The 15,906-nt window shown below is 63.5% G+C and overlaps 3 protein-coding genes, 1 long non-coding RNA gene and 2 other non-coding genes across 7 annotated transcripts; 2 read left to right on the top strand and 4 right to left on the bottom strand.

The window, feature by feature from the left end:
- The first annotated feature begins 278 nt into the window (after nt 1-278).
- LOC122917090 (surfeit locus protein 1) lies at nt 279-3,544 on the top strand. Its single transcript, XM_044264499.1, has 7 exons — nt 279-301; nt 1,182-1,264; nt 1,762-1,953; nt 2,617-2,689; nt 2,771-2,933; nt 3,213-3,294; nt 3,367-3,544. Exons 3-7 carry the CDS (start codon nt 1,766-1,768, stop codon nt 3,434-3,436), a joined length of 576 nt encoding a protein of 191 aa, XP_044120434.1. The 5' UTR covers nt 279-301; nt 1,182-1,264; nt 1,762-1,765; the 3' UTR covers nt 3,437-3,544.
- Nucleotides 3,545-3,757: 213 nt separating this feature from the next.
- RPL7A (ribosomal protein L7a) lies at nt 3,758-6,307 on the bottom strand. Its single transcript, XM_044264496.1, has 8 exons — nt 6,240-6,307; nt 5,672-5,792; nt 5,320-5,469; nt 5,087-5,227; nt 4,814-4,893; nt 4,412-4,542; nt 4,067-4,136; nt 3,758-3,924 (listed from the first exon to the last, which is right to left on the bottom strand). The coding sequence occupies exons 1-8, from the start codon at nt 6,240-6,242 to the stop codon at nt 3,820-3,822; spliced, it is 801 nt and encodes a 266-aa protein (XP_044120431.1). The 5' UTR covers nt 6,243-6,307; the 3' UTR covers nt 3,758-3,819.
- LOC122917906 lies at nt 4,968-5,041 on the bottom strand. Its single transcript, XR_006386520.1, has one exon. It is a non-coding gene; the product is annotated as a small nucleolar RNA SNORD36 (small nucleolar RNA).
- LOC122917908 lies at nt 5,546-5,618 on the bottom strand. The gene has a single exon (XR_006386522.1). It is a non-coding gene; the product is annotated as a small nucleolar RNA SNORD24 (small nucleolar RNA).
- Nucleotides 6,308-6,374: 67 nt separating the features above from the next.
- Nucleotides 6,375-12,660, top strand: MED22 (mediator complex subunit 22). Of its 2 annotated transcripts, none has more exons than XM_044264498.1 (5): nt 6,375-6,523; nt 6,897-7,055; nt 8,535-8,615; nt 9,331-9,539; nt 11,898-12,660. In XM_044264498.1, the coding sequence occupies exons 2-5, from the start codon at nt 6,933-6,935 to the stop codon at nt 12,085-12,087; spliced, it is 603 nt and encodes a 200-aa protein (XP_044120433.1). In that variant the 5' UTR covers nt 6,375-6,523; nt 6,897-6,932; the 3' UTR covers nt 12,088-12,660. The 2 variants fall into 2 exon arrangements, with proteins under 2 accessions (XP_044120433.1, XP_044120432.1); XM_044264497.1 differs by having other exon boundaries at nt 6,375-6,560.
- On the bottom strand, nt 12,609-14,320 carry LOC122917091. The gene is made up of 2 exons (XR_006386349.1): nt 13,514-14,320; nt 12,609-13,018 (listed from the first exon to the last, which is right to left on the bottom strand). It is a non-coding gene; the product is annotated as an uncharacterized LOC122917091 (long non-coding RNA).
- Nucleotides 14,321-15,906: the final 1,586 nt, after the last annotated feature.

Here is a 15,906-nt window from a genome sequence, read left to right as displayed (position 1 = left end):
CCCCGCGGCTCGCGGAGCCGGAAGCCGCCTGCGCTCGCGCCGCGTGGGCCGGGGGCGGGGCTCGGCGGCGCCCCGGAAGCACACGCCTCCGGGCCGGAAGTGCGGCGGGCCATGGCGGCGGCCGCGCGGTGGCTGGGGCTGCGGGCGGCGGGGCCGGGGGCGGTGAGCGCGGCGCGGGGCTGTGTCGGGCGGGCTCGGGGGCCCGCGCCCCGGCTGGCGCGAGCTCGGCCGCTGCCCCCGTCTCCGCAGGCTTCGCCCCGCGCGGTCAGGAGGAGCGTCCTTGCGGTGCCCCCGCGCGCAGGTGAGGACTCGCTCGCGTGAGCCCCGGGCGCCCGGGAAGAGCGGCTCCCGCGCCCGCCCCGCGCTCTGCCCCGAAGTGTGCGATTCCCAGCGCCGGACGCGGCCGAGGGGGGTCTGGGACCCGCGGCTTGCGGAGGGCGCGTGCACCTGCAGCGGCGTGGGACGCTGTGCGGGGAGGAGAGGGCTCGGTGAGCCGGCTCCGGGCCTGCCTCCGCCGTCCGCGAGGCCCGTCACTCTCCGACAGCTGCAGTGTGTTCTCGTGTGCGTCGTGGCGTCTGCTTCTCCGAGCGCCGGAGAACAGGCCGCTGGGACGGCTCTTGGAGCCGCTCTCCCGAGCGGGTCCGGGGTCTGCGCGGGTGCGTCCTAGTGGAGCTCACCGCAGCTCGTGAGGAAGGCAGAGCTGTTTCCGGGGGTGGCGGTTGGTGGCACGGCCGGGACTGAGCCCTAGGTCTTGTATTCAGTCGGCAAACACCCACCGAGTGTACCGGCTACCCAGCCCCGGTTTAGGAGCGGGGCTGAACAGAGGGTGCCGCAGGCTGGCCGCTGGCCGCAGCCTGTGGTCTGTCCACTCCCCAGCAGTAGAGGCGGCGTCTCCTTGAGGAATGGGCTGCTCCCGTTCTGTTCGTGGAGGGCTTCTGACCCCGTGCCCGTGTCCTGAACCTCCTAGGGTTGGCCTGGGGGCCAAGCAGGTGGGGCAGCTCTGCAGCCCAGGCACCTGCCACGAAAGCGCCAGAGGACTCCTTCCTCCATTGGTTTCTGCTTCTCATTCCTGTGACTGCCTTTGGCCTGGGGACATGGCAGGTAAAGACTAGCTTCTAGCTCTCCTGGCGCTGAGCGCGCGACCTTGTCACCATCCGCTCACGTTTGTGCCGCTTCCACAGGTGCAGCGTCGAAGGTGGAAGCTGAGGCTGATCGAGGAGCTGGAGTCAAGAGTTACTGCTGAGCCCATCCCGCTGCCAGCAGAGTGAGTGTGTGGTTGCCCGCCTGGGGCTTGAGGTCAGCAGAGGGGCCTGGGCTTGTAATCCTGACCCTTAGACCGGGGCGGGGGTGGGGGGGAGGCTCAAAACCAGTTGTCCTACTGGGCTTCCTGACCGTCATTGGGAAGCTGCCTGAGATACTTAATACTTAGAAAAATATTTTTGATCCTGAGTTTTACCTTTTTCCCCGACATGTTGTACCTGAGGATCCCCAGTGCCGACGGCCCCTATAGCAGGATTCTAACCTGGTGGGTGAGGGCAGAGTGTGCCCTCATGTTGTGTCCTGACTTGAGGGCATTATCTTGAAAGCGTGCCCTGAATGACTCTACTGCCTCTGCCTCCTCATTTTGAAGCACGGTCTTGGAGGGACAGATATGGTCGATGGAGCTTTCCTTTTAGGGGAGCAAACGTGTGTGCCGTGTTTGTGATGTGCAGGGTACAACCCGGCTTGGCCTCAACCTCACTTCTCCCCACTCCCACGTAGCCCGATGGAACTGAGAAATCTGGAGTACAGGCCAGTGAAGGTCAGAGGGCACTTTGACCACTCCAAGGAGCTGTACATGATGCCTCGGACCATGGTGGACCCGGCCCGAGAGGCCCGGGAGGCCGGCCGTCTCTCTTCCTCACCTGAAAGTGGTGCCTATGTGATCACCCCCTTCCACTGCAGTGACCTGGGGTGAGTGGGACATGCAGGGACGCACCGGCCTTGGGGAAACCCAAGATACCCAGGAAGGTTCAATTCCTTGAGAGCTTGGAATCTGTACTTCGGACATTGTTAAGCCGACTCCAGACGGAGTCACTGCTGTCTGGGGAGGCGAATGACATCAGCCACTCCAGAGAAACGGTCTCGTGAGACAACTCGAAAGGAAAGGAACCGGCCAGCTCTGCCTGGAGGGGGTGGCATCAGGGAAGGATTCCCAGGGGACTCCTCAGGCTTGGCCTGGAGTTGGGAGGGCAACCTGTCCAGCAACCGGGCATTGCCAGACCCACTAGAGCAACCTCCAGCTCTAGGTCTGGGAGGGTCTCTCCCCCACCCCGAGTGGGTATTGGAGGCAGGTATACAAGGCAGCTGCTGCTGTTCACGGGTGGGGGGATCAGGGCGTGGCCGCTGCGCTGGGGGAGGCACAGAGGGCAGTGGGGATGGGGGCTGCGGACCCTGGAGATCAGTCTTTAGGGAGCTGATAGTCCGGTCTTGATGACCGGGCCGGGGAAATGGGGGGGGGGGCCTCTCCATTTTAAACTCTTCCCAGGCACCATCCTTGTGCTCACAAGGACGACCAGGGACGACCTTTATTCCAGAGCGCTTCCGCACCTGAAGAGCGTACTTCTGTCTCTGCAGAATCACCATTCTGGTAAACAGAGGGTTTGTCCCCAAGAAGAAGGTGCATCCTGATACACGGCAGAAAGGCCAGGTAAAGGGTGCGGCCCCTCCCCTGTGAGCAGGCTCTCTAGAAACCGCAGGCCCTGAAGCACCATCTCCTTTTCCTCCCTAGATCCAGGGAGAAGTAGACCTAGTCGGGATGGTGAGGCTGACAGAGACCAGGAAGCCCTTCGTCCCAGAGAACAGTCCGGAGAGGAACCAGTGGCATTACCGGGACCTGGAGGCCATGGCCAGGCTCACGGGCGCAGACCCCATCTTCATTGATGCGGACTTCCGTACGTTGTGACCAGTCCACCCCAGAGGGCACGTAGTGTTTGTGATTACCGGGTTCTACCCGCGTCTCTGCCCGGACACTTCCTCCCTCCTACTGGGTACAGGTTCTCGGGGGCGGGAGGAGTGAGGTCTGGCAGGGACCAAGGAAAGCAGCACGGGGCTGGTCACGGGTTTGCACAGCTCTTGGGAGCTCTCGAAGGCCCCAAGAGTGGGCCGGTGTGTTGTGGGGGACACACGGCTGGTGGCAGTGATCACCGACACTGAGCCCACGGACTCTGCAGGGAGCACAGTCCCTGGGGGACCCGTTGGAGGGCAGACCCGAGTCACTCTGAGGAACGAGCACCTGCAGTACATCATCACCTGGTAAGTCCTGGTCTCCAGCTGGGCCTCTGCCTCTCCCCTGCCCACCCTGACACTCGCTCTCCTCCACCCGAGGTACGGACTCTGTGCGGCGACAGCCTACCTGTGGTTTAAGAAGTTCCTACGCCGGACTCCTGGTGTGTGAGCTCGGTTCGTGGGTGCCCGGGCTGCGATCGTCCGCAGTCCCTCATTTCCAAGCTTTGTTTTTATTCGGGGTCAGGTACTCTTGGTGTAAATAAACCTCTACGCTGGACACCTGTTGCCGTCTGCCTGCGTCCTTACCTGCGCTCGGCCAGCGCGCTGAAGGGCCACGTGCCACTGAGAGGCTGCGGCGACTCACTCCCAACTGTCCCCCAGGTCTCCCACCTCCTGCCCTGGGCCCACTCCAGACCCTGGGCTGGGAAACCCCTGCCACCACTCCAAACTGACAGGGAGACAATCAACTGTATGCACCCCAAACGCCAACTCACGGTGGCCGAAAGACAACTTTTTATTACTTTTATGTACAGAAAATCGAGCCACGTCCGCTCAGCCCAATTTGGTGGCCAGTTCTTTAGCCTTTGCCTTCTCCAGCTTGGCGATGCGAGCCACCGACTTCGGACCCAGGACGTTGCCTCCCCAGTGGCGGCGGATCTGCAAGGACAGAGGGTCAGTGTGGCCTCCTTCATGCGGTCTCCCACCGGGCTGCTCCAAGTCCCCTGTCAGCAGCAGGAGAAGCCGGGCCATGTGGTCCCCACGCGCCGCACCGAGCACTCCGCGTCCAGCTGCGGCTTACCTCGTCGTACCGGTCGTTGTAATTGGTCCTGATGGCTTCCACCAGCTTCGCCAGAGCCCCCTTGTCTTCCCTAGAAGGGCAGGGAACGAGGGTCATTCGCTTCTCAACTAGCGTTCCAGACAGCAGGGAGGGGTTCCCGTGCGCCCCAACCCGAGCCCTCTGCCTCAGACACAACACGACCACACGGCTTGTTCAGGTGAAGAAATTCGTGACCATCATTGGCAAAGGTTCAGGCCACGCATCCCCTTTAAGGTAGCATGTCTCGTCCTTAGGAATTAAATGACCTGCGGGAGGGGCGACTGACCCCTATGGACTGCTGGGACCAGGGGGGGCTTGAATACTCACGAGTTGACCTGCGTGAAAGCCACCGTGGTGCAGGTCTTCCTGTGGACCAGACGCCCCAACCGGGCCTTCCCCTTGATGATGCAGTAGGGAACCCCCATCTTGCGACACAGGGCGGGCAGGAACACCACCAGCTGGAAGACAGCCTTAGCTCCGCGGCGTGTTCTGGCCAAGGGGGCAACGGGGAAGGGCTAACGCCCCAGCGGCTGCTCGGGGCTCAGCGGCTGCTCGGGGCTCAGCGGCTGCTCGGGGCTCAGCGGCTTGCGTCCTCCCACTTCGAGGCGGACCCCGGTGAGAAATCCTCGCCCCGGCCACGGCTCCCTGCCTTGGCCCAACGTGCCCGACCCAGCCCCAGCCTCCGGCGCCCCGGCACCGCCGCCGCCGGGGCAGGCCGGCCCCCAGTACCTCGATGGGGTCCACGTCGTGCGCGATGACGACCAGCTGCGCCTTCTTGTTCTCCACCAGCGTGGTGACCGTGTTCACCCCTAGGACACAGCCGCCGTGAGCAGGGCGCGGGGGCCGCCCGCGGCGCACACGCAGCTCCGCTCCGGGCGCGGCTGCGGCTCAGGGTTAAAAAGCTCGGTTTGGCTCTTCACGGCGACTCCAGCGGAAGAAACGTTCGCATCACGGCCGCAGCCGCCCCGCCCCGCCCGCCCGCCCCGCGGAGGCGCCACTCACCGGCTCGCAGCACCGGGGGCCGCTTGGTCGGGACGTCCCCCTTGCCGGCCGCTTTCTTCTCCGCCCGGGCCAGCAGCCGCTGCTTCTTCTCCTGCTTCGTCTCGGGCCGGTACTTGTGCGCCAGCTTCAGCAGCTGCGTGGCTGCGGGGCCGCGGTCAGGTCAGCGCGCGCTCCGGGCCGCCCCCGCCGCCCCCGCGGCCCCCGCCGCCCCCGGCCGGCCCCGCGCGGCTCACCCGTCTGGCGGTCCAGCGCCTGCGTGAACTGGTTGATGGCGGGCGGCACCTTCAGCCGCTTGTAGAGGATCGCGCGCTGCCGCTGCAGCCGGATGTAGCGCGGCCACTTGACGAAGCGCGTCAGGTCCCGCTTGGGCTGGATGTCCTGACCTGCGGCGGCGGGCGGCGGGCGGTGGGCGGGGGCGGCGGGGGCGGGCCGGGCCGGGGTCGGCCGCGGCGCCGCGCCGGCATCAGCGATCTTGGTGGCGTGCGCGTCGTCACGCGGCTCAGATAGCAAATATCCGCTCACATCATCTGCGCCGGCGCCGCCCCCGCCCCCGCCGCGCCCCCGCCGCCCGCCGCGCGCACCCACCGATGCCGAAGTTCTTGGGCCGCTTCTCGAACAGCGGGTTGACCACCTTCTTGGCCTCCTGCTTCTTCACGACGGCGGGGGCCGGGGCCACCTTCTTCCCCTTCGCCTTCTTCCCCTTCGGCTGCGCGACACGCAACGCGCTGGGGCCGGGGCCTCGCGCCGCCGCCGGCCTCGGCGACCCCGCGCCCCGCGAGCCCCGCGCGAGCCCCGCGCCCACGTCCGTCCGCGACGCCGCCCGCCGGCCGGGCCGGAGCCCGCCCGCTCCCCGGGCTGCGCGCCCCTACGAGCCCGGCGCACGGCGGGCGCGGAACCTACAGCCGAGGCCTCTGGGGCGGCCCCCAGGGTGCGGCGAGCCCCGCACTGCGGCGCTGCACACCCCGCCCGGGCCCTCCTGCCCGCACTCCCGGCAGCCGCCAGGACACCCGGCCTGGGGCCTCCCTGCCGGGCCCCGCGGGGCTCCCCTAGCGCGGGACGGCGGAGGAAGCCCCGCGCAGCCCCGCGCTGAAGAGGATGGCCGCGGATAGAAGCCGGACCCCGGGCCGACAGAGCCCATCGCGCAGCCACTCACCATCTTGTGTTCCTGAGAGAGAGAGAGAGGGAGAAGGGACGGGGAATTGTGGGTAATATGTAGGCGACCTCGGAGATCGCGAGAACTGGCGCCTGCGCGGGATTTCGAACTTAAAGAGACAGGACCGCCCTCGACCGCCTCCGGTTGAGGACGGCGCCCCAGCGCGGCGGCTGTGCGGCCCGGAACCGGCGGCGGGGAGCCAGGCCTTCCGTGAGGGGAGCGCGCTCGTCTGCACCCCGCCGCAGCCTGCACCCAGCCGGGTCGCCCCGGGCTCTGCGGACCAGGTGCGGGCGTCGGGGCGGGGTCGCCGTCTCTTCTCAGGTGTGACCCCCCGGCGCCCCCGCTACGGAGAGGCTCCCGGGCCCCGAGTTCGGTCGGTCGGCGGCGTACAGGCCCCAGGCCGGTCTGTGCGGGGCGTGCGGCCGCGGGGCGCCCGGCGCGGGGCGGGAGGGACGGTGGTCCCGGCCTGGGGCAGGGGGTGCGGCGGGGGCGGAACTCGAGGGAGGCCTCGGCCTCGGGGCGGGGGGCGGGCCGCGGCGCTGACCGGTCGGGCCCGGGAGCCCACGGTTGCCCGGTGTGGCCCACGGCAGGCCGCCTGGGGGTCGCGGTTCTGCGGAGCCGGGGGCGGCTCCGCTCACGCCGGACCGTGGCTCCCAGGTGTCGCCGCCGCGCCGCGCCGCCGGAGGCCCCGCCATGGCCCAGCAGAGAGCCCTGCCGCAGAGCAAGGAGACGCTGCTGCAGTCTTACAACAAGCGGCTCAAGGACGACGTCAAGTCCATCATGGACAACTTCACCGAGATCATCAAGACCGCCAAGGTGCGGCGCGCCGGCGGCTCCCGCCGCTCTGAGACCAGGGAAGGGGGCGGGCTTAGGGTGTGGCCCGCGGTGAGGTCGGTGGCCGGCCCGCGGCGGTCAGGGGTCACAGGGTGGGGGTCTGCTCTCAGGGCGCAGGTGCTCCGTGGCCGGGGGCGACCCGGGGCAGAGAACGCACAGGCCAGGCCTTTGTCTGCTCGGGGAGAATACTGGGGAGGGCAGCAGCGGAGCGGGGAGTAGCAACCAGAGCAACCGAGAAATACGCAGGCCAGCTGGCTAAGGGCCCTGGTGAGATGGCCAGGCTGCCCTGTGCAGCACCCCGTAACCCGCGCAGGGTCTGGATGGGAACCGCACTTCTCCGTGCCTCCGTTTCCCCTGCATTCTAAAGTCCCCCCTGGTGAATGGGTGACTGGGTAAAGCCATTGATCGATTGATCGCTGTGGGGCCTGACCCCGGCTCAGATGCGGTTGCTGTCGTGCCCGAACGCAGTCAGGGAGAAAAGCTGGGGAAGGCCCCTCGGGGTGGTGAGAACAGGGTGTCCGGAGCGGGTCTGCCAAGCCTGCCGGGCTGCCCCGCAGCAAGTGGGACTGGATCTTGCGGCTGTTGTAGCCTGGGGGGAATGGTTAGAGCCGCGAAGCAGCGAGCTAGCCTGCACGTAGCGTGCGTTCACTGTGTGTCATGGCGCGTCCCATCACATTTATCCTTCACAAGAGCTCTGTGGGGCAGGTACTGCTGTCCTCTTCGTTGCTAGAAGCAGAAACTGAGGCGCAGAAGGCTTAGTAATTTGCCAAGGTCATTCTGTTCACAGCCGTCAGAGTCAGGATTTGAACCCAGGAACCCAGCTCCTCACTTTAGGGTGCCCTGTCCCCAGCCTGGGTCTGGTAAGGAAGCCCTGTCCACACGCATGGGCGGGAGTGGGAGTAGCCTGCATTCGGGCCAGGCCAGGCAGCGGCACCCCAGGCTCCTCCGTTTCTGTGGGAGACACGTGGGGTGCGCGCTGCGAACGGTCCCTGCTTCAGCTTTGCCCACCTGCAGACCCGGGATGGCGCTCCACAAGATGACTGTGGTGAAGCCCTTAGCGTGGTGGCGGTCAGTCTGGAAAGTGCTCAGGAAACGGTGGCTCAGAGGACATACGTCGTGTCTTATGCATTCAGCAGCTCCGTTTACTGTGCGTCTGAGCTCCTGACCCTGTTTGTACCTGAGGGCTCCACACCCGCAAGAAGACATGATCTAGACTTCCTTCCCTGCAGGTGGCCACAGAGTCAGGGTCCGCGGGCATCCATTTTCCCAACAAAAGTGCCCGTGAGCACGTGAGAACAGAACAAGAAGGCCTGAGGCCAGCCCAGATCTGGCCAGCAGGGCCTGGAGAAGGCAGAGCGGATGGCAGGCAGGAGGCAGCAGGCGTGGGTGTCCTGCAGTGGGCCAGTGCCCCTGCGCGGGGGCACCTGCCAATTTTGGGCACTTTTTTTGTCTGCTCTCCAGATCGAGGATGAGACACAGGTGTCGAGGGCCACTCAGGGTGAGCAGGACAATTACGAGATGCACGTTCGCGCCGCCAACATCGTGAGTCACTGGGTGGCAAGGGCAGGACCTGGACTGCAGGAGTCTGGTCCCACCTTTGGGGGTGGAGGCGGGCAAACCACTTCTCGGGAGACTCCCCTCAAGAGGAGGGCTGGCTCGCAGCTGTGTGAGGGGCAGCGGGTAGCCAGCCCCATCTGTCCTGGAGAGCAAGGGGCAGACGCTTCCTTGCCCCCAGTAAAGCTCCTGGAGATTCAACAAGAGAGCGACAGCAGATTGCTAAACAAACCAAGACGTGTGTTTTAATCCCTCCTTATGTCACGGGACAAACACAGGGGCCAAATGTTGCCGTGGATGTGTGCCCTCGGGTGCAAGTCATAGGAAATGCCCAACTGGCCTGCTCGCTCCCCCGAGGAGGCGCACAGGCAGCCGCCACACGGGACCGTAGTTTTAGGTGTGGAGCTTGTGGTTTTGAGAAGCATAACCCATGTAAAGGGAGGTCAGCCCCCCTACAGCAGCAGCCAAGGGGTTGGAGGGGGGCTGGGAAGCTGGGGGCGCCTGCCTTGGAAGCACGTCCTGCAGTCAGGGTGGGAGCCCCGGACCCGGTCCTTTGCACTGCTCGCTTCCACCATGACCCCGAAGGTCGGTGCTGTAGTCCCACCGACAGATGAGGACATGGCAGCCACGCCCAGTGCCAGGCGCATGGGGACACGGCCTCTGCGCATCCCTCACCACCTTGCCCGGGCTCTGATGGCCGCAGGTCCGAGCCGGTGAGTCCCTGATGAAGCTGGTGTCTGACCTCAAGCAGTTCCTCATCCTCAACGACTTCCCGTCGGTGAACGAGGCCATCGACCAGCGCACCCAGCAGCTGCGAGCCCTGCGCGAGGACTGCGACCGGAAGCTCATCGCCCTGCGGGATGAGGTCTCCGTCGACCTGTACGAGCTGGAGGAGGAGTATTACTCGTCCAGGTACCGATAGGGCTGGACCCTGCGCGGAGCACAGCTGGGGGCCCCGGCCTGGCCTGCAGCCCTGAAGGCCCCGTGTTTGCAAACCCTTCCTGCTCTTGGCACAGACGCGTGCCCGGGTCTCAGAGCAGAGCGCACATCAGAGCGAGTGATGGACAGACCATCGACGCCACCCGCCAGGCCCCGGGCGGCAGGATGAAAATCACAGGACTTCAGGGGTGGGCCAAGCCCCGGAGGGGAGGGCAGAGCCAGCGTTTCTGCTGGGGCTGCCACCTGCCTCACTCTGGGGCTGCGCACCTCTCTTAGCTGTTTAAACGTTCCCACCAGGCCCGGGCTAGCTTCCCTTGGCTGATGCCCAGAATGGGCAGGACGCCAGTGCTTGCCTAGGGATTTCGTTCCGTGTGGGCATCCCGGACCTTCAGCATGTGTCTCAGGGTCCATGGTGGTGGGCGGTTGGGAAGGAGGAAGAAACCCGAGCAGAGGACGGCCTCGAAATCTGGGCCTGGAGTACCCAGACCACCGAGTTCCTGTTCAGCTCAGCCTGGTTCACAGACCAGAGCCTGTCTACAGGCCCATGCGGGGCCCCAGGGATACAGCAGTGGGCAAGACCCACCACCCCAGCCCTCATGCACCGCTGGGAACCCTAAGACCTGAGTCATCTGAGTGCGACGGGTTCGAGAAACGAGAGTCCAGGTGTAATATACACAAGGGAAACTGAGGCTGGAGACGGGGAGGCCTTGCACCTCTGTCCCTAGCAGCACAGAAAGCCAAGTCTCAGTTCAGACGGAGCAGTGTCCCCCATGCCCTTGCCTGGACAAACACGTCCTTCCTGTGGTGGCTTTCAGATGCTCCTTTTTGCCCCACAAAGGCCATGCTGGGGCCACAGATGCCCATAACCAGCATGGTCTGTGGTCTCAGCCTTGGTTTCTCTGCCCTGTACTCAGTGCTGGCCCTCACTGTCCCTGGCCCTCTTGGCCTCTGTGGGAAGGACAGTGCCACTGTCCAGCTGGAGTGGTTCTAGATTTTTCCAGAGGGTTCTGAGGCCACCTCTGGTCCCTGATACCCACCGGCCCAGCAAACCTGTGAGCACCTCCTACACACCGCCTTCAGAGAAGGGTCCCGAGTGGGTCCCTGGGGTGGGGGTGCCATCTGTGTCTCAGACCATGCCGGGGGACATGGTTCACAGCCCCGTGGATTTTGCAGAATTCCTTCAGGTCCCTCTGTTTGTTTCCTGTCGCCCCCAAGGGCTGGGCTTGGCGTCTGGGTGGTTCCAGGACAAGCATTTATTCCTGCCTCTTGTTGAAGGCCGGGTTGGGGTGCTGGGGAGGGACATGCCCACACTTACTTTGACAAGACTAGAGAACCCAGGGCCCCGCGGGCCAGCCTTCCCACGTCCTGCCCTGCCAGCGTCTGGTTCACCCAGGGGGGTTCCTTGCTGTCCCCAGGGCCTTGGGAGGCTAGGGTTTAGTCGCAGCCGCCAGGCTGTGCGCCCTCCCCGGAAGCCCCAACACAGGCTGCCGTGCCCTGCATGCCCGGGTCTGCGCTCACCTGCTCTCTGCTCACAACTCGCTCTTTCTCTGCCGCGCGCTCTGCTCTCTTGGGACGCCACTGCACCCAAACCGCCGAAGGCAGGAGCAAGGGAGGGAGTGAGGTTGGGGTCAGATAGGTGTGGGGCCTTGGGGCTCTCGCCACCCCTGGACAGCTCTGGTGAGCCACGCTCCTCCCCTGCATCCCCACCCAGGTCTTGCTGCGCACAGCCAGGCCAACGCTGCTGACCCCGTCAGAGGCAGGGAGACCGAGTTTGGGGCCTACGGGCCTCTCGTCCGGCTGGTACAGCGGTGCAGCACGGAACACCAGGGCCCCTGGTCCTGCCCCCCATTCAGGCAGAGGTCCTGCTGGGCAGAGACCCTAGGAACAAGACAGGGTTTGCTGTTGGGGTCCTCACAAAGTGACTGCGGAGAGGCCATAGCAAGCTCCAGACGCTCGTTTCTGGGGCTTCTGGAGCCAAGATGGGAGGCAGTGGGACGGGCTGGCTCAAACTTGTGGCTAGTCAGCTGTGAAACACACTTGTTCGGTCAGTGGGAGGGTCACACGGCCTGCTGGAGGCTGGTCCTGGAGCCCCGCGCCCGGTGGGATGCCGTACTGGACCCAGAAGCAAGGGCGGCCCCACGTGCCCCTGGTAGCCACATGTGCCTGGAGAGGCGCTAGCACAGAGAAGAGGAGGGGAAAGGCAGGTCTCGGGTGTGGTCTATGTTTTCTTAACTCTGCTTCTGTCTTGCTTCCCTGTCCCTGCACCCTGCCCCGGCTTCCGTCCGTCTCTGCCTGCTGCTGTCTCTCCCTGGGTTTCTGGTGGTGGAAAAGCTCAAGTCTTTGCGAAGCTAACGGCCGGCCTCTGTGCGAAGCGTACTGGAGGCTGGACCTCGACACAGACTCCGCCGATGGCCTCTCGGCCCCGGTGCTGGCGTCCCCGGAGCCCAGCGCTGGCCCCCTGCAGGCTGCGGCCCCTGCCCACTCCCATGCCAGCGGCCCTGGCCCCACGGAGCACGCCTGAGCCTCCCAGTGCTCCCCTCCCTGCACCCCTAGTTTCTGAGGAGGTCTGGTGTTCCCTCCAGGCTCACCACAATTTTGCCTCTTTTAGCCTTGCTTCCCGGAAGTTGGGGAGCTGCGGTGGGCTCCTTGGGAGCTTTGGCCCAGGGTCTGCCACCTGCCCTCCTCCTGCCAGGAGTCGTTCCCCCAGCCGTTTCCAAGGTGGCCCACCTCCGAGTGGTCACCTCTGTTCATGACCCTCCTGGCCTGCTGGGCAAAGTTCCTGGACAGTCCTGTGGGCCCCAGGAGTGGGCCAGGAGGATGTGCTGCTACTTAAGAGCTGGAGGTGGCGCTCAGAGTGCACCATACTGGCCAAGTCCAGACTCCCTCCCAGGGCAGGCCTCCTGTGCAGAGCCACACCCACTGGCTTGTCCTCAGGGTCCCTGCACTAGCTGACTGTCCCCAGGGGCTGTGGTGGCAGGGAGAGATCAGCCCGCCCACTTTTGTGGAAACCAGGACTGGGACCCTCCTAATTTCTGCCATCTGTGTTTTGATAGTTTTGTAATAAGACAGTTGAATAAAAACAGCTCTGCCCGTTTGTGTTGGTTGGCGCTCTCTTGTGAGTCCTGGCCCACCCTGGGGCCACCCTTAGCTTCCCGCTGGCTGCTGGGAGAGCGGCTCTGGGCTCTGACTGCACAGCCTTGGGCCTGGGCAGGGATGTGGTCCGTGTGGGACCGTCACTGCATTGCCATGGCCTAGAACTGCCGGACACCCGGAAGGTCCTTAATATTTGGTGATTGAAAAGCCACTGCCATTACTGCACGTTAAGAAGTCCAGGTGCCTGTATCTCTGGGCCCTGTCCTCATCGTACCCGGAGTCAGTGCTGTAGAGCGCTGCGCTGCTGGGCGGAGCAGGGAGTTCAAAGGGGCTGAAGCGCTGTGTCCGCAGTCGCGGAGCTGAGGAATGAAGCGGCAGAAATCAGGACTCGACCCACAGAGTGCTGGGCCCCGTGCCTCACACAAGGCTCAGTGGTGGGGAATCACACCAGAACCGGGACTTCAACCCTGTGCCGGCACCAGCAGGCCTGATCTCCTCATGAAGGAGACATCAGCTGGTATGTGGGGAGGTGACAGCCTCCAAATGTCTCAAGGAAGGGGGCACACACAAGCTGAATTATGCTGGGTCCCGGAGACACCTCACCCCACCCCCGCCCCCATAGCCAAGCAGAGGCACCGTGCAGGTTGGAGCATGGGCCCGGGGCCCAGCCCTGGCTCTAGTCCTGGTTTTCTGGGGTGGCCTGGGGAAGTTGTTTTCCTATTGAGAAACTAGGTAATGATCTCTTCCCAAAACACCTTAATTGCAGAAAGAAGGTGTATTATCACTAACGAAGGACATGGGGATTACAGCCAGTGAAGCCCACGTGGGGAAAAGGCTGGAAGGAGGGACCAAACCTGGTGGTGGGTTTTCAGGTCTTCCAGTTCCAAACACCCGAGCAGCGGGATCTCTGCACCACCGGCGTGACGCTCTCCTGGGCTCGGGCCGCTGTTCCCGTTGGAAAATAAGTGGTCTCCCCCTTCCTAAAGCGAGGCAGCTCTCCGCCGCCACCTCTTCCGCTCCAGCCCGTGGCCCTGGCAGCAGAACGCAGAAACGGGCTGTTTGCAGCCCCCCTGGAGCCTGCTTCCGGCAGGTTTTGTCTCCACGACCCGGGCCAAGCTCCATGTGTTAGGGTCTGCAGTGGCCTCCACGTCGCTAAAGCCTAGGTGGTCCTCAGCCGTAGCACCTTTGTATCCCACGAGTCTTACTCTGAGACCGCTCGAAGCCCTGGCGAAGGTATAAAGGTCGCGTAAAGAACACCCACAAGGATGCTTTTCTGGACTCCCCTTCTGCACCTTCATCTGCGCCCTCGTTTGTAAACCCCACGAACGGCAGCTGCAGGCCTCGGAACACCTGCCCGCTCGCCTCTAAGAAAACCGACGCTGTCCGTGGCCCAAGGCCAGCGTTGGCCCCAGCCGGAACAATCATCCCACAATGTCATCTGGGATCGTGACACATACTGACTTCCCCGGTTGCTCTCCAAACGTCTTTATTGTGCGTGCATTTACTTGCTGTTTCTTCTAGTCTTTTGAAATCCAGAACAGGATCAGGGTGGTGGTCTGGAGTGCATCAAGTACACTTCTGGATATGCAATTTATTTATTGAAAAAAGATGTTTTCACGGCACCTGCGTGGCTCAGTTGGTTAAGCATCTGCCTTCAGCTCAGGTCATGATTCCAGGGACCTGGGATCGAGCCCCACACCGGGCTCTGCTCAGCAGAGCGCCTGTTTCTCTCTGCCTGCCTCTCTTCTTACTTGTGCTCTCTCTCTCTGTCAGATAAATAAAATCTTAAAAAGTAAGTGAAGAAATAAGATCTATCCATTTGGGGGGCGAGAGAGAAAGAGTTGGGGCCAGAAGAAAGCACACACCAACACCTGCCCGGCCTACTGAGCCCCCCCCAACCCCAGGGTATACTTTAAAAAAATATATTTTTTAAGATTTTGTTTATTTGACAGAGAGACACAGTGGGAGAGGGAACACAAGCAGGGGGAGTGGGAGAGGGAGAAGCAGGCTGCCCACCAAGCAGGGAGCCCGATGCACAGCTCGATCCCAGGACCCCAGGATCAAACGGAAGGAAGCCACTTAACAACTGAGCCACCCAGGTGCCCCCGGGGTATACTTTTTAAGGGAGAGCCAAAAGGATTTGCTCAAGGCCTGGATGTGGGGAATGAGGGGAGGCAGGGTGGCTTCAAGGCCTGATGCCTGGAGTGGCCAGAACAGAGAGAAGGCAGTGGGGGGAGGCGGGGTTACCCATGGAGATGCGTCTGGAGTTCAGGGGAGTCGTTAGTACCAAGTCAGGAGCCCTGAGGAGGGTCACTGTGCAGTAAGAGTGGACGGAAAAGGGAAGCGAGGACCAGGGAGCAGGTGGGTAGGAGGAAGGCCTGTCATCTGGGAGGACAGGACTTCAGGGAAGAGGTGGATCAGCTGGTAGATCACCTCTAGACAAGCCTCACAGAAAAGGGAACTGAAAATCAAGGCCCATCAATCATATTTGCACTCGGAACCCAACTTTCTTCTCCCCGCCCTGAGGCTACTCCGCGGCATCCATCACTCCCTGTCCAGGGAAGCCCTCAGGAGAGCGTCAAAGACCTCCCTGGAGATGGTGATGGAGAAGAGAGAAGCCCGGACTTAGGGCGGGGACCGAAGTCCCACGGAAGGAGCAGCCATCACCACCCCCGCCCGCCCCCATCTGCGTCCCTCAGCGCGTCTGGCTTTGATGGTCAAAACCGAGGTGCCAGAAAGGTGCTGGCGGCTCGTGAGTGTGCGGGACACACGCCAGCTGCGTCCGCCGAAATCCCAGCGGGAAGACGAGGAAGCCAGCCTCTCCCCAAAACGGCGCCCCGCGACAGATGAGCGGCAGAAAGTTAAATCTTTGGTGCTTCAAACGGAACTTCTCCGAAGCCTTTTCCAACGGCTTTCGGGGTGCTGACCTCTAGATCCAAGCCCAGGGCCCCGTCCCGGCTCCCACCCCGGCTCCCAGCTGTCACCGCCATGAGTTAAGCAGGCGCAGGGGTCTCCCGGCTCGGGCTGGTGGCCCTTCCTGTCCCTCCCGTCCTGAGTGTTTACTTTTTTTTTTTTTAAAGATTATTTATTTATTTATTTGAGAGAGAGACAGTGAGAGAGAGCACGAGCGAGGAGAAGGTCAGAGAGCGAAGCAGACTCCCCATGGAGCTGGGAGCCTGATGTGGGACTCGATCCCGGGACTCCAGGATCACGCCCTGAGCCGAAGGCAGTCGTCCAACCAACTGCG

This window comes from Neovison vison, chromosome 9, assembly GCF_020171115.1.
Source record: "Neovison vison isolate M4711 chromosome 9, ASM_NN_V1, whole genome shotgun sequence".
Lineage (NCBI taxonomy): Eukaryota > Metazoa > Chordata > Mammalia > Carnivora > Mustelidae > Neogale > Neogale vison.
This window is presented reverse-complemented; position numbering and strand designations above follow the sequence as displayed.

Bases quoted from the DNA above. Each gene is read 5' to 3' on its own strand.
- LOC122917090 (XM_044264499.1), top strand. From the start codon at position 1,766: ATGGAACTGAGAAATCTGGAGTACAGGCCAGTGAAGGTCAGAGGGCAC. The intron at 1,954-2,616 runs GTGAGTGGGACA...CTGTCTCTGCAG, and splicing joins TTCCACTGCAGTGACCTGGG to AATCACCATTCTGGTAAACA. The intron at 2,690-2,770 runs GTAAAGGGTGCG...TTTCCTCCCTAG, and splicing joins ATACACGGCAGAAAGGCCAG to ATCCAGGGAGAAGTAGACCT.
- RPL7A (XM_044264496.1), bottom strand. The intron at 5,470-5,671 runs GTGGGTGCGCGC...CCGCCGCCGCAG, and splicing joins GCCCAAGAACTTCGGCATCG to GTCAGGACATCCAGCCCAAG. The intron at 4,137-4,411 runs GTGAGTATTCAA...CTGCCCTTCTAG, and splicing joins GCTTTCACGCAGGTCAACTC to GGAAGACAAGGGGGCTCTGG.
- MED22 (XM_044264498.1), top strand. From the start codon at position 6,933: ATGGCCCAGCAGAGAGCCCTGCCGCAGAGCAAGGAGACGCTGCTGCAG. The intron at 7,056-8,534 runs GTGCGGCGCGCC...TCTGCTCTCCAG, and splicing joins AGATCATCAAGACCGCCAAG to ATCGAGGATGAGACACAGGT. The intron at 8,616-9,330 runs GTGAGTCACTGG...TGATGGCCGCAG, and splicing joins ACGTTCGCGCCGCCAACATC to GTCCGAGCCGGTGAGTCCCT.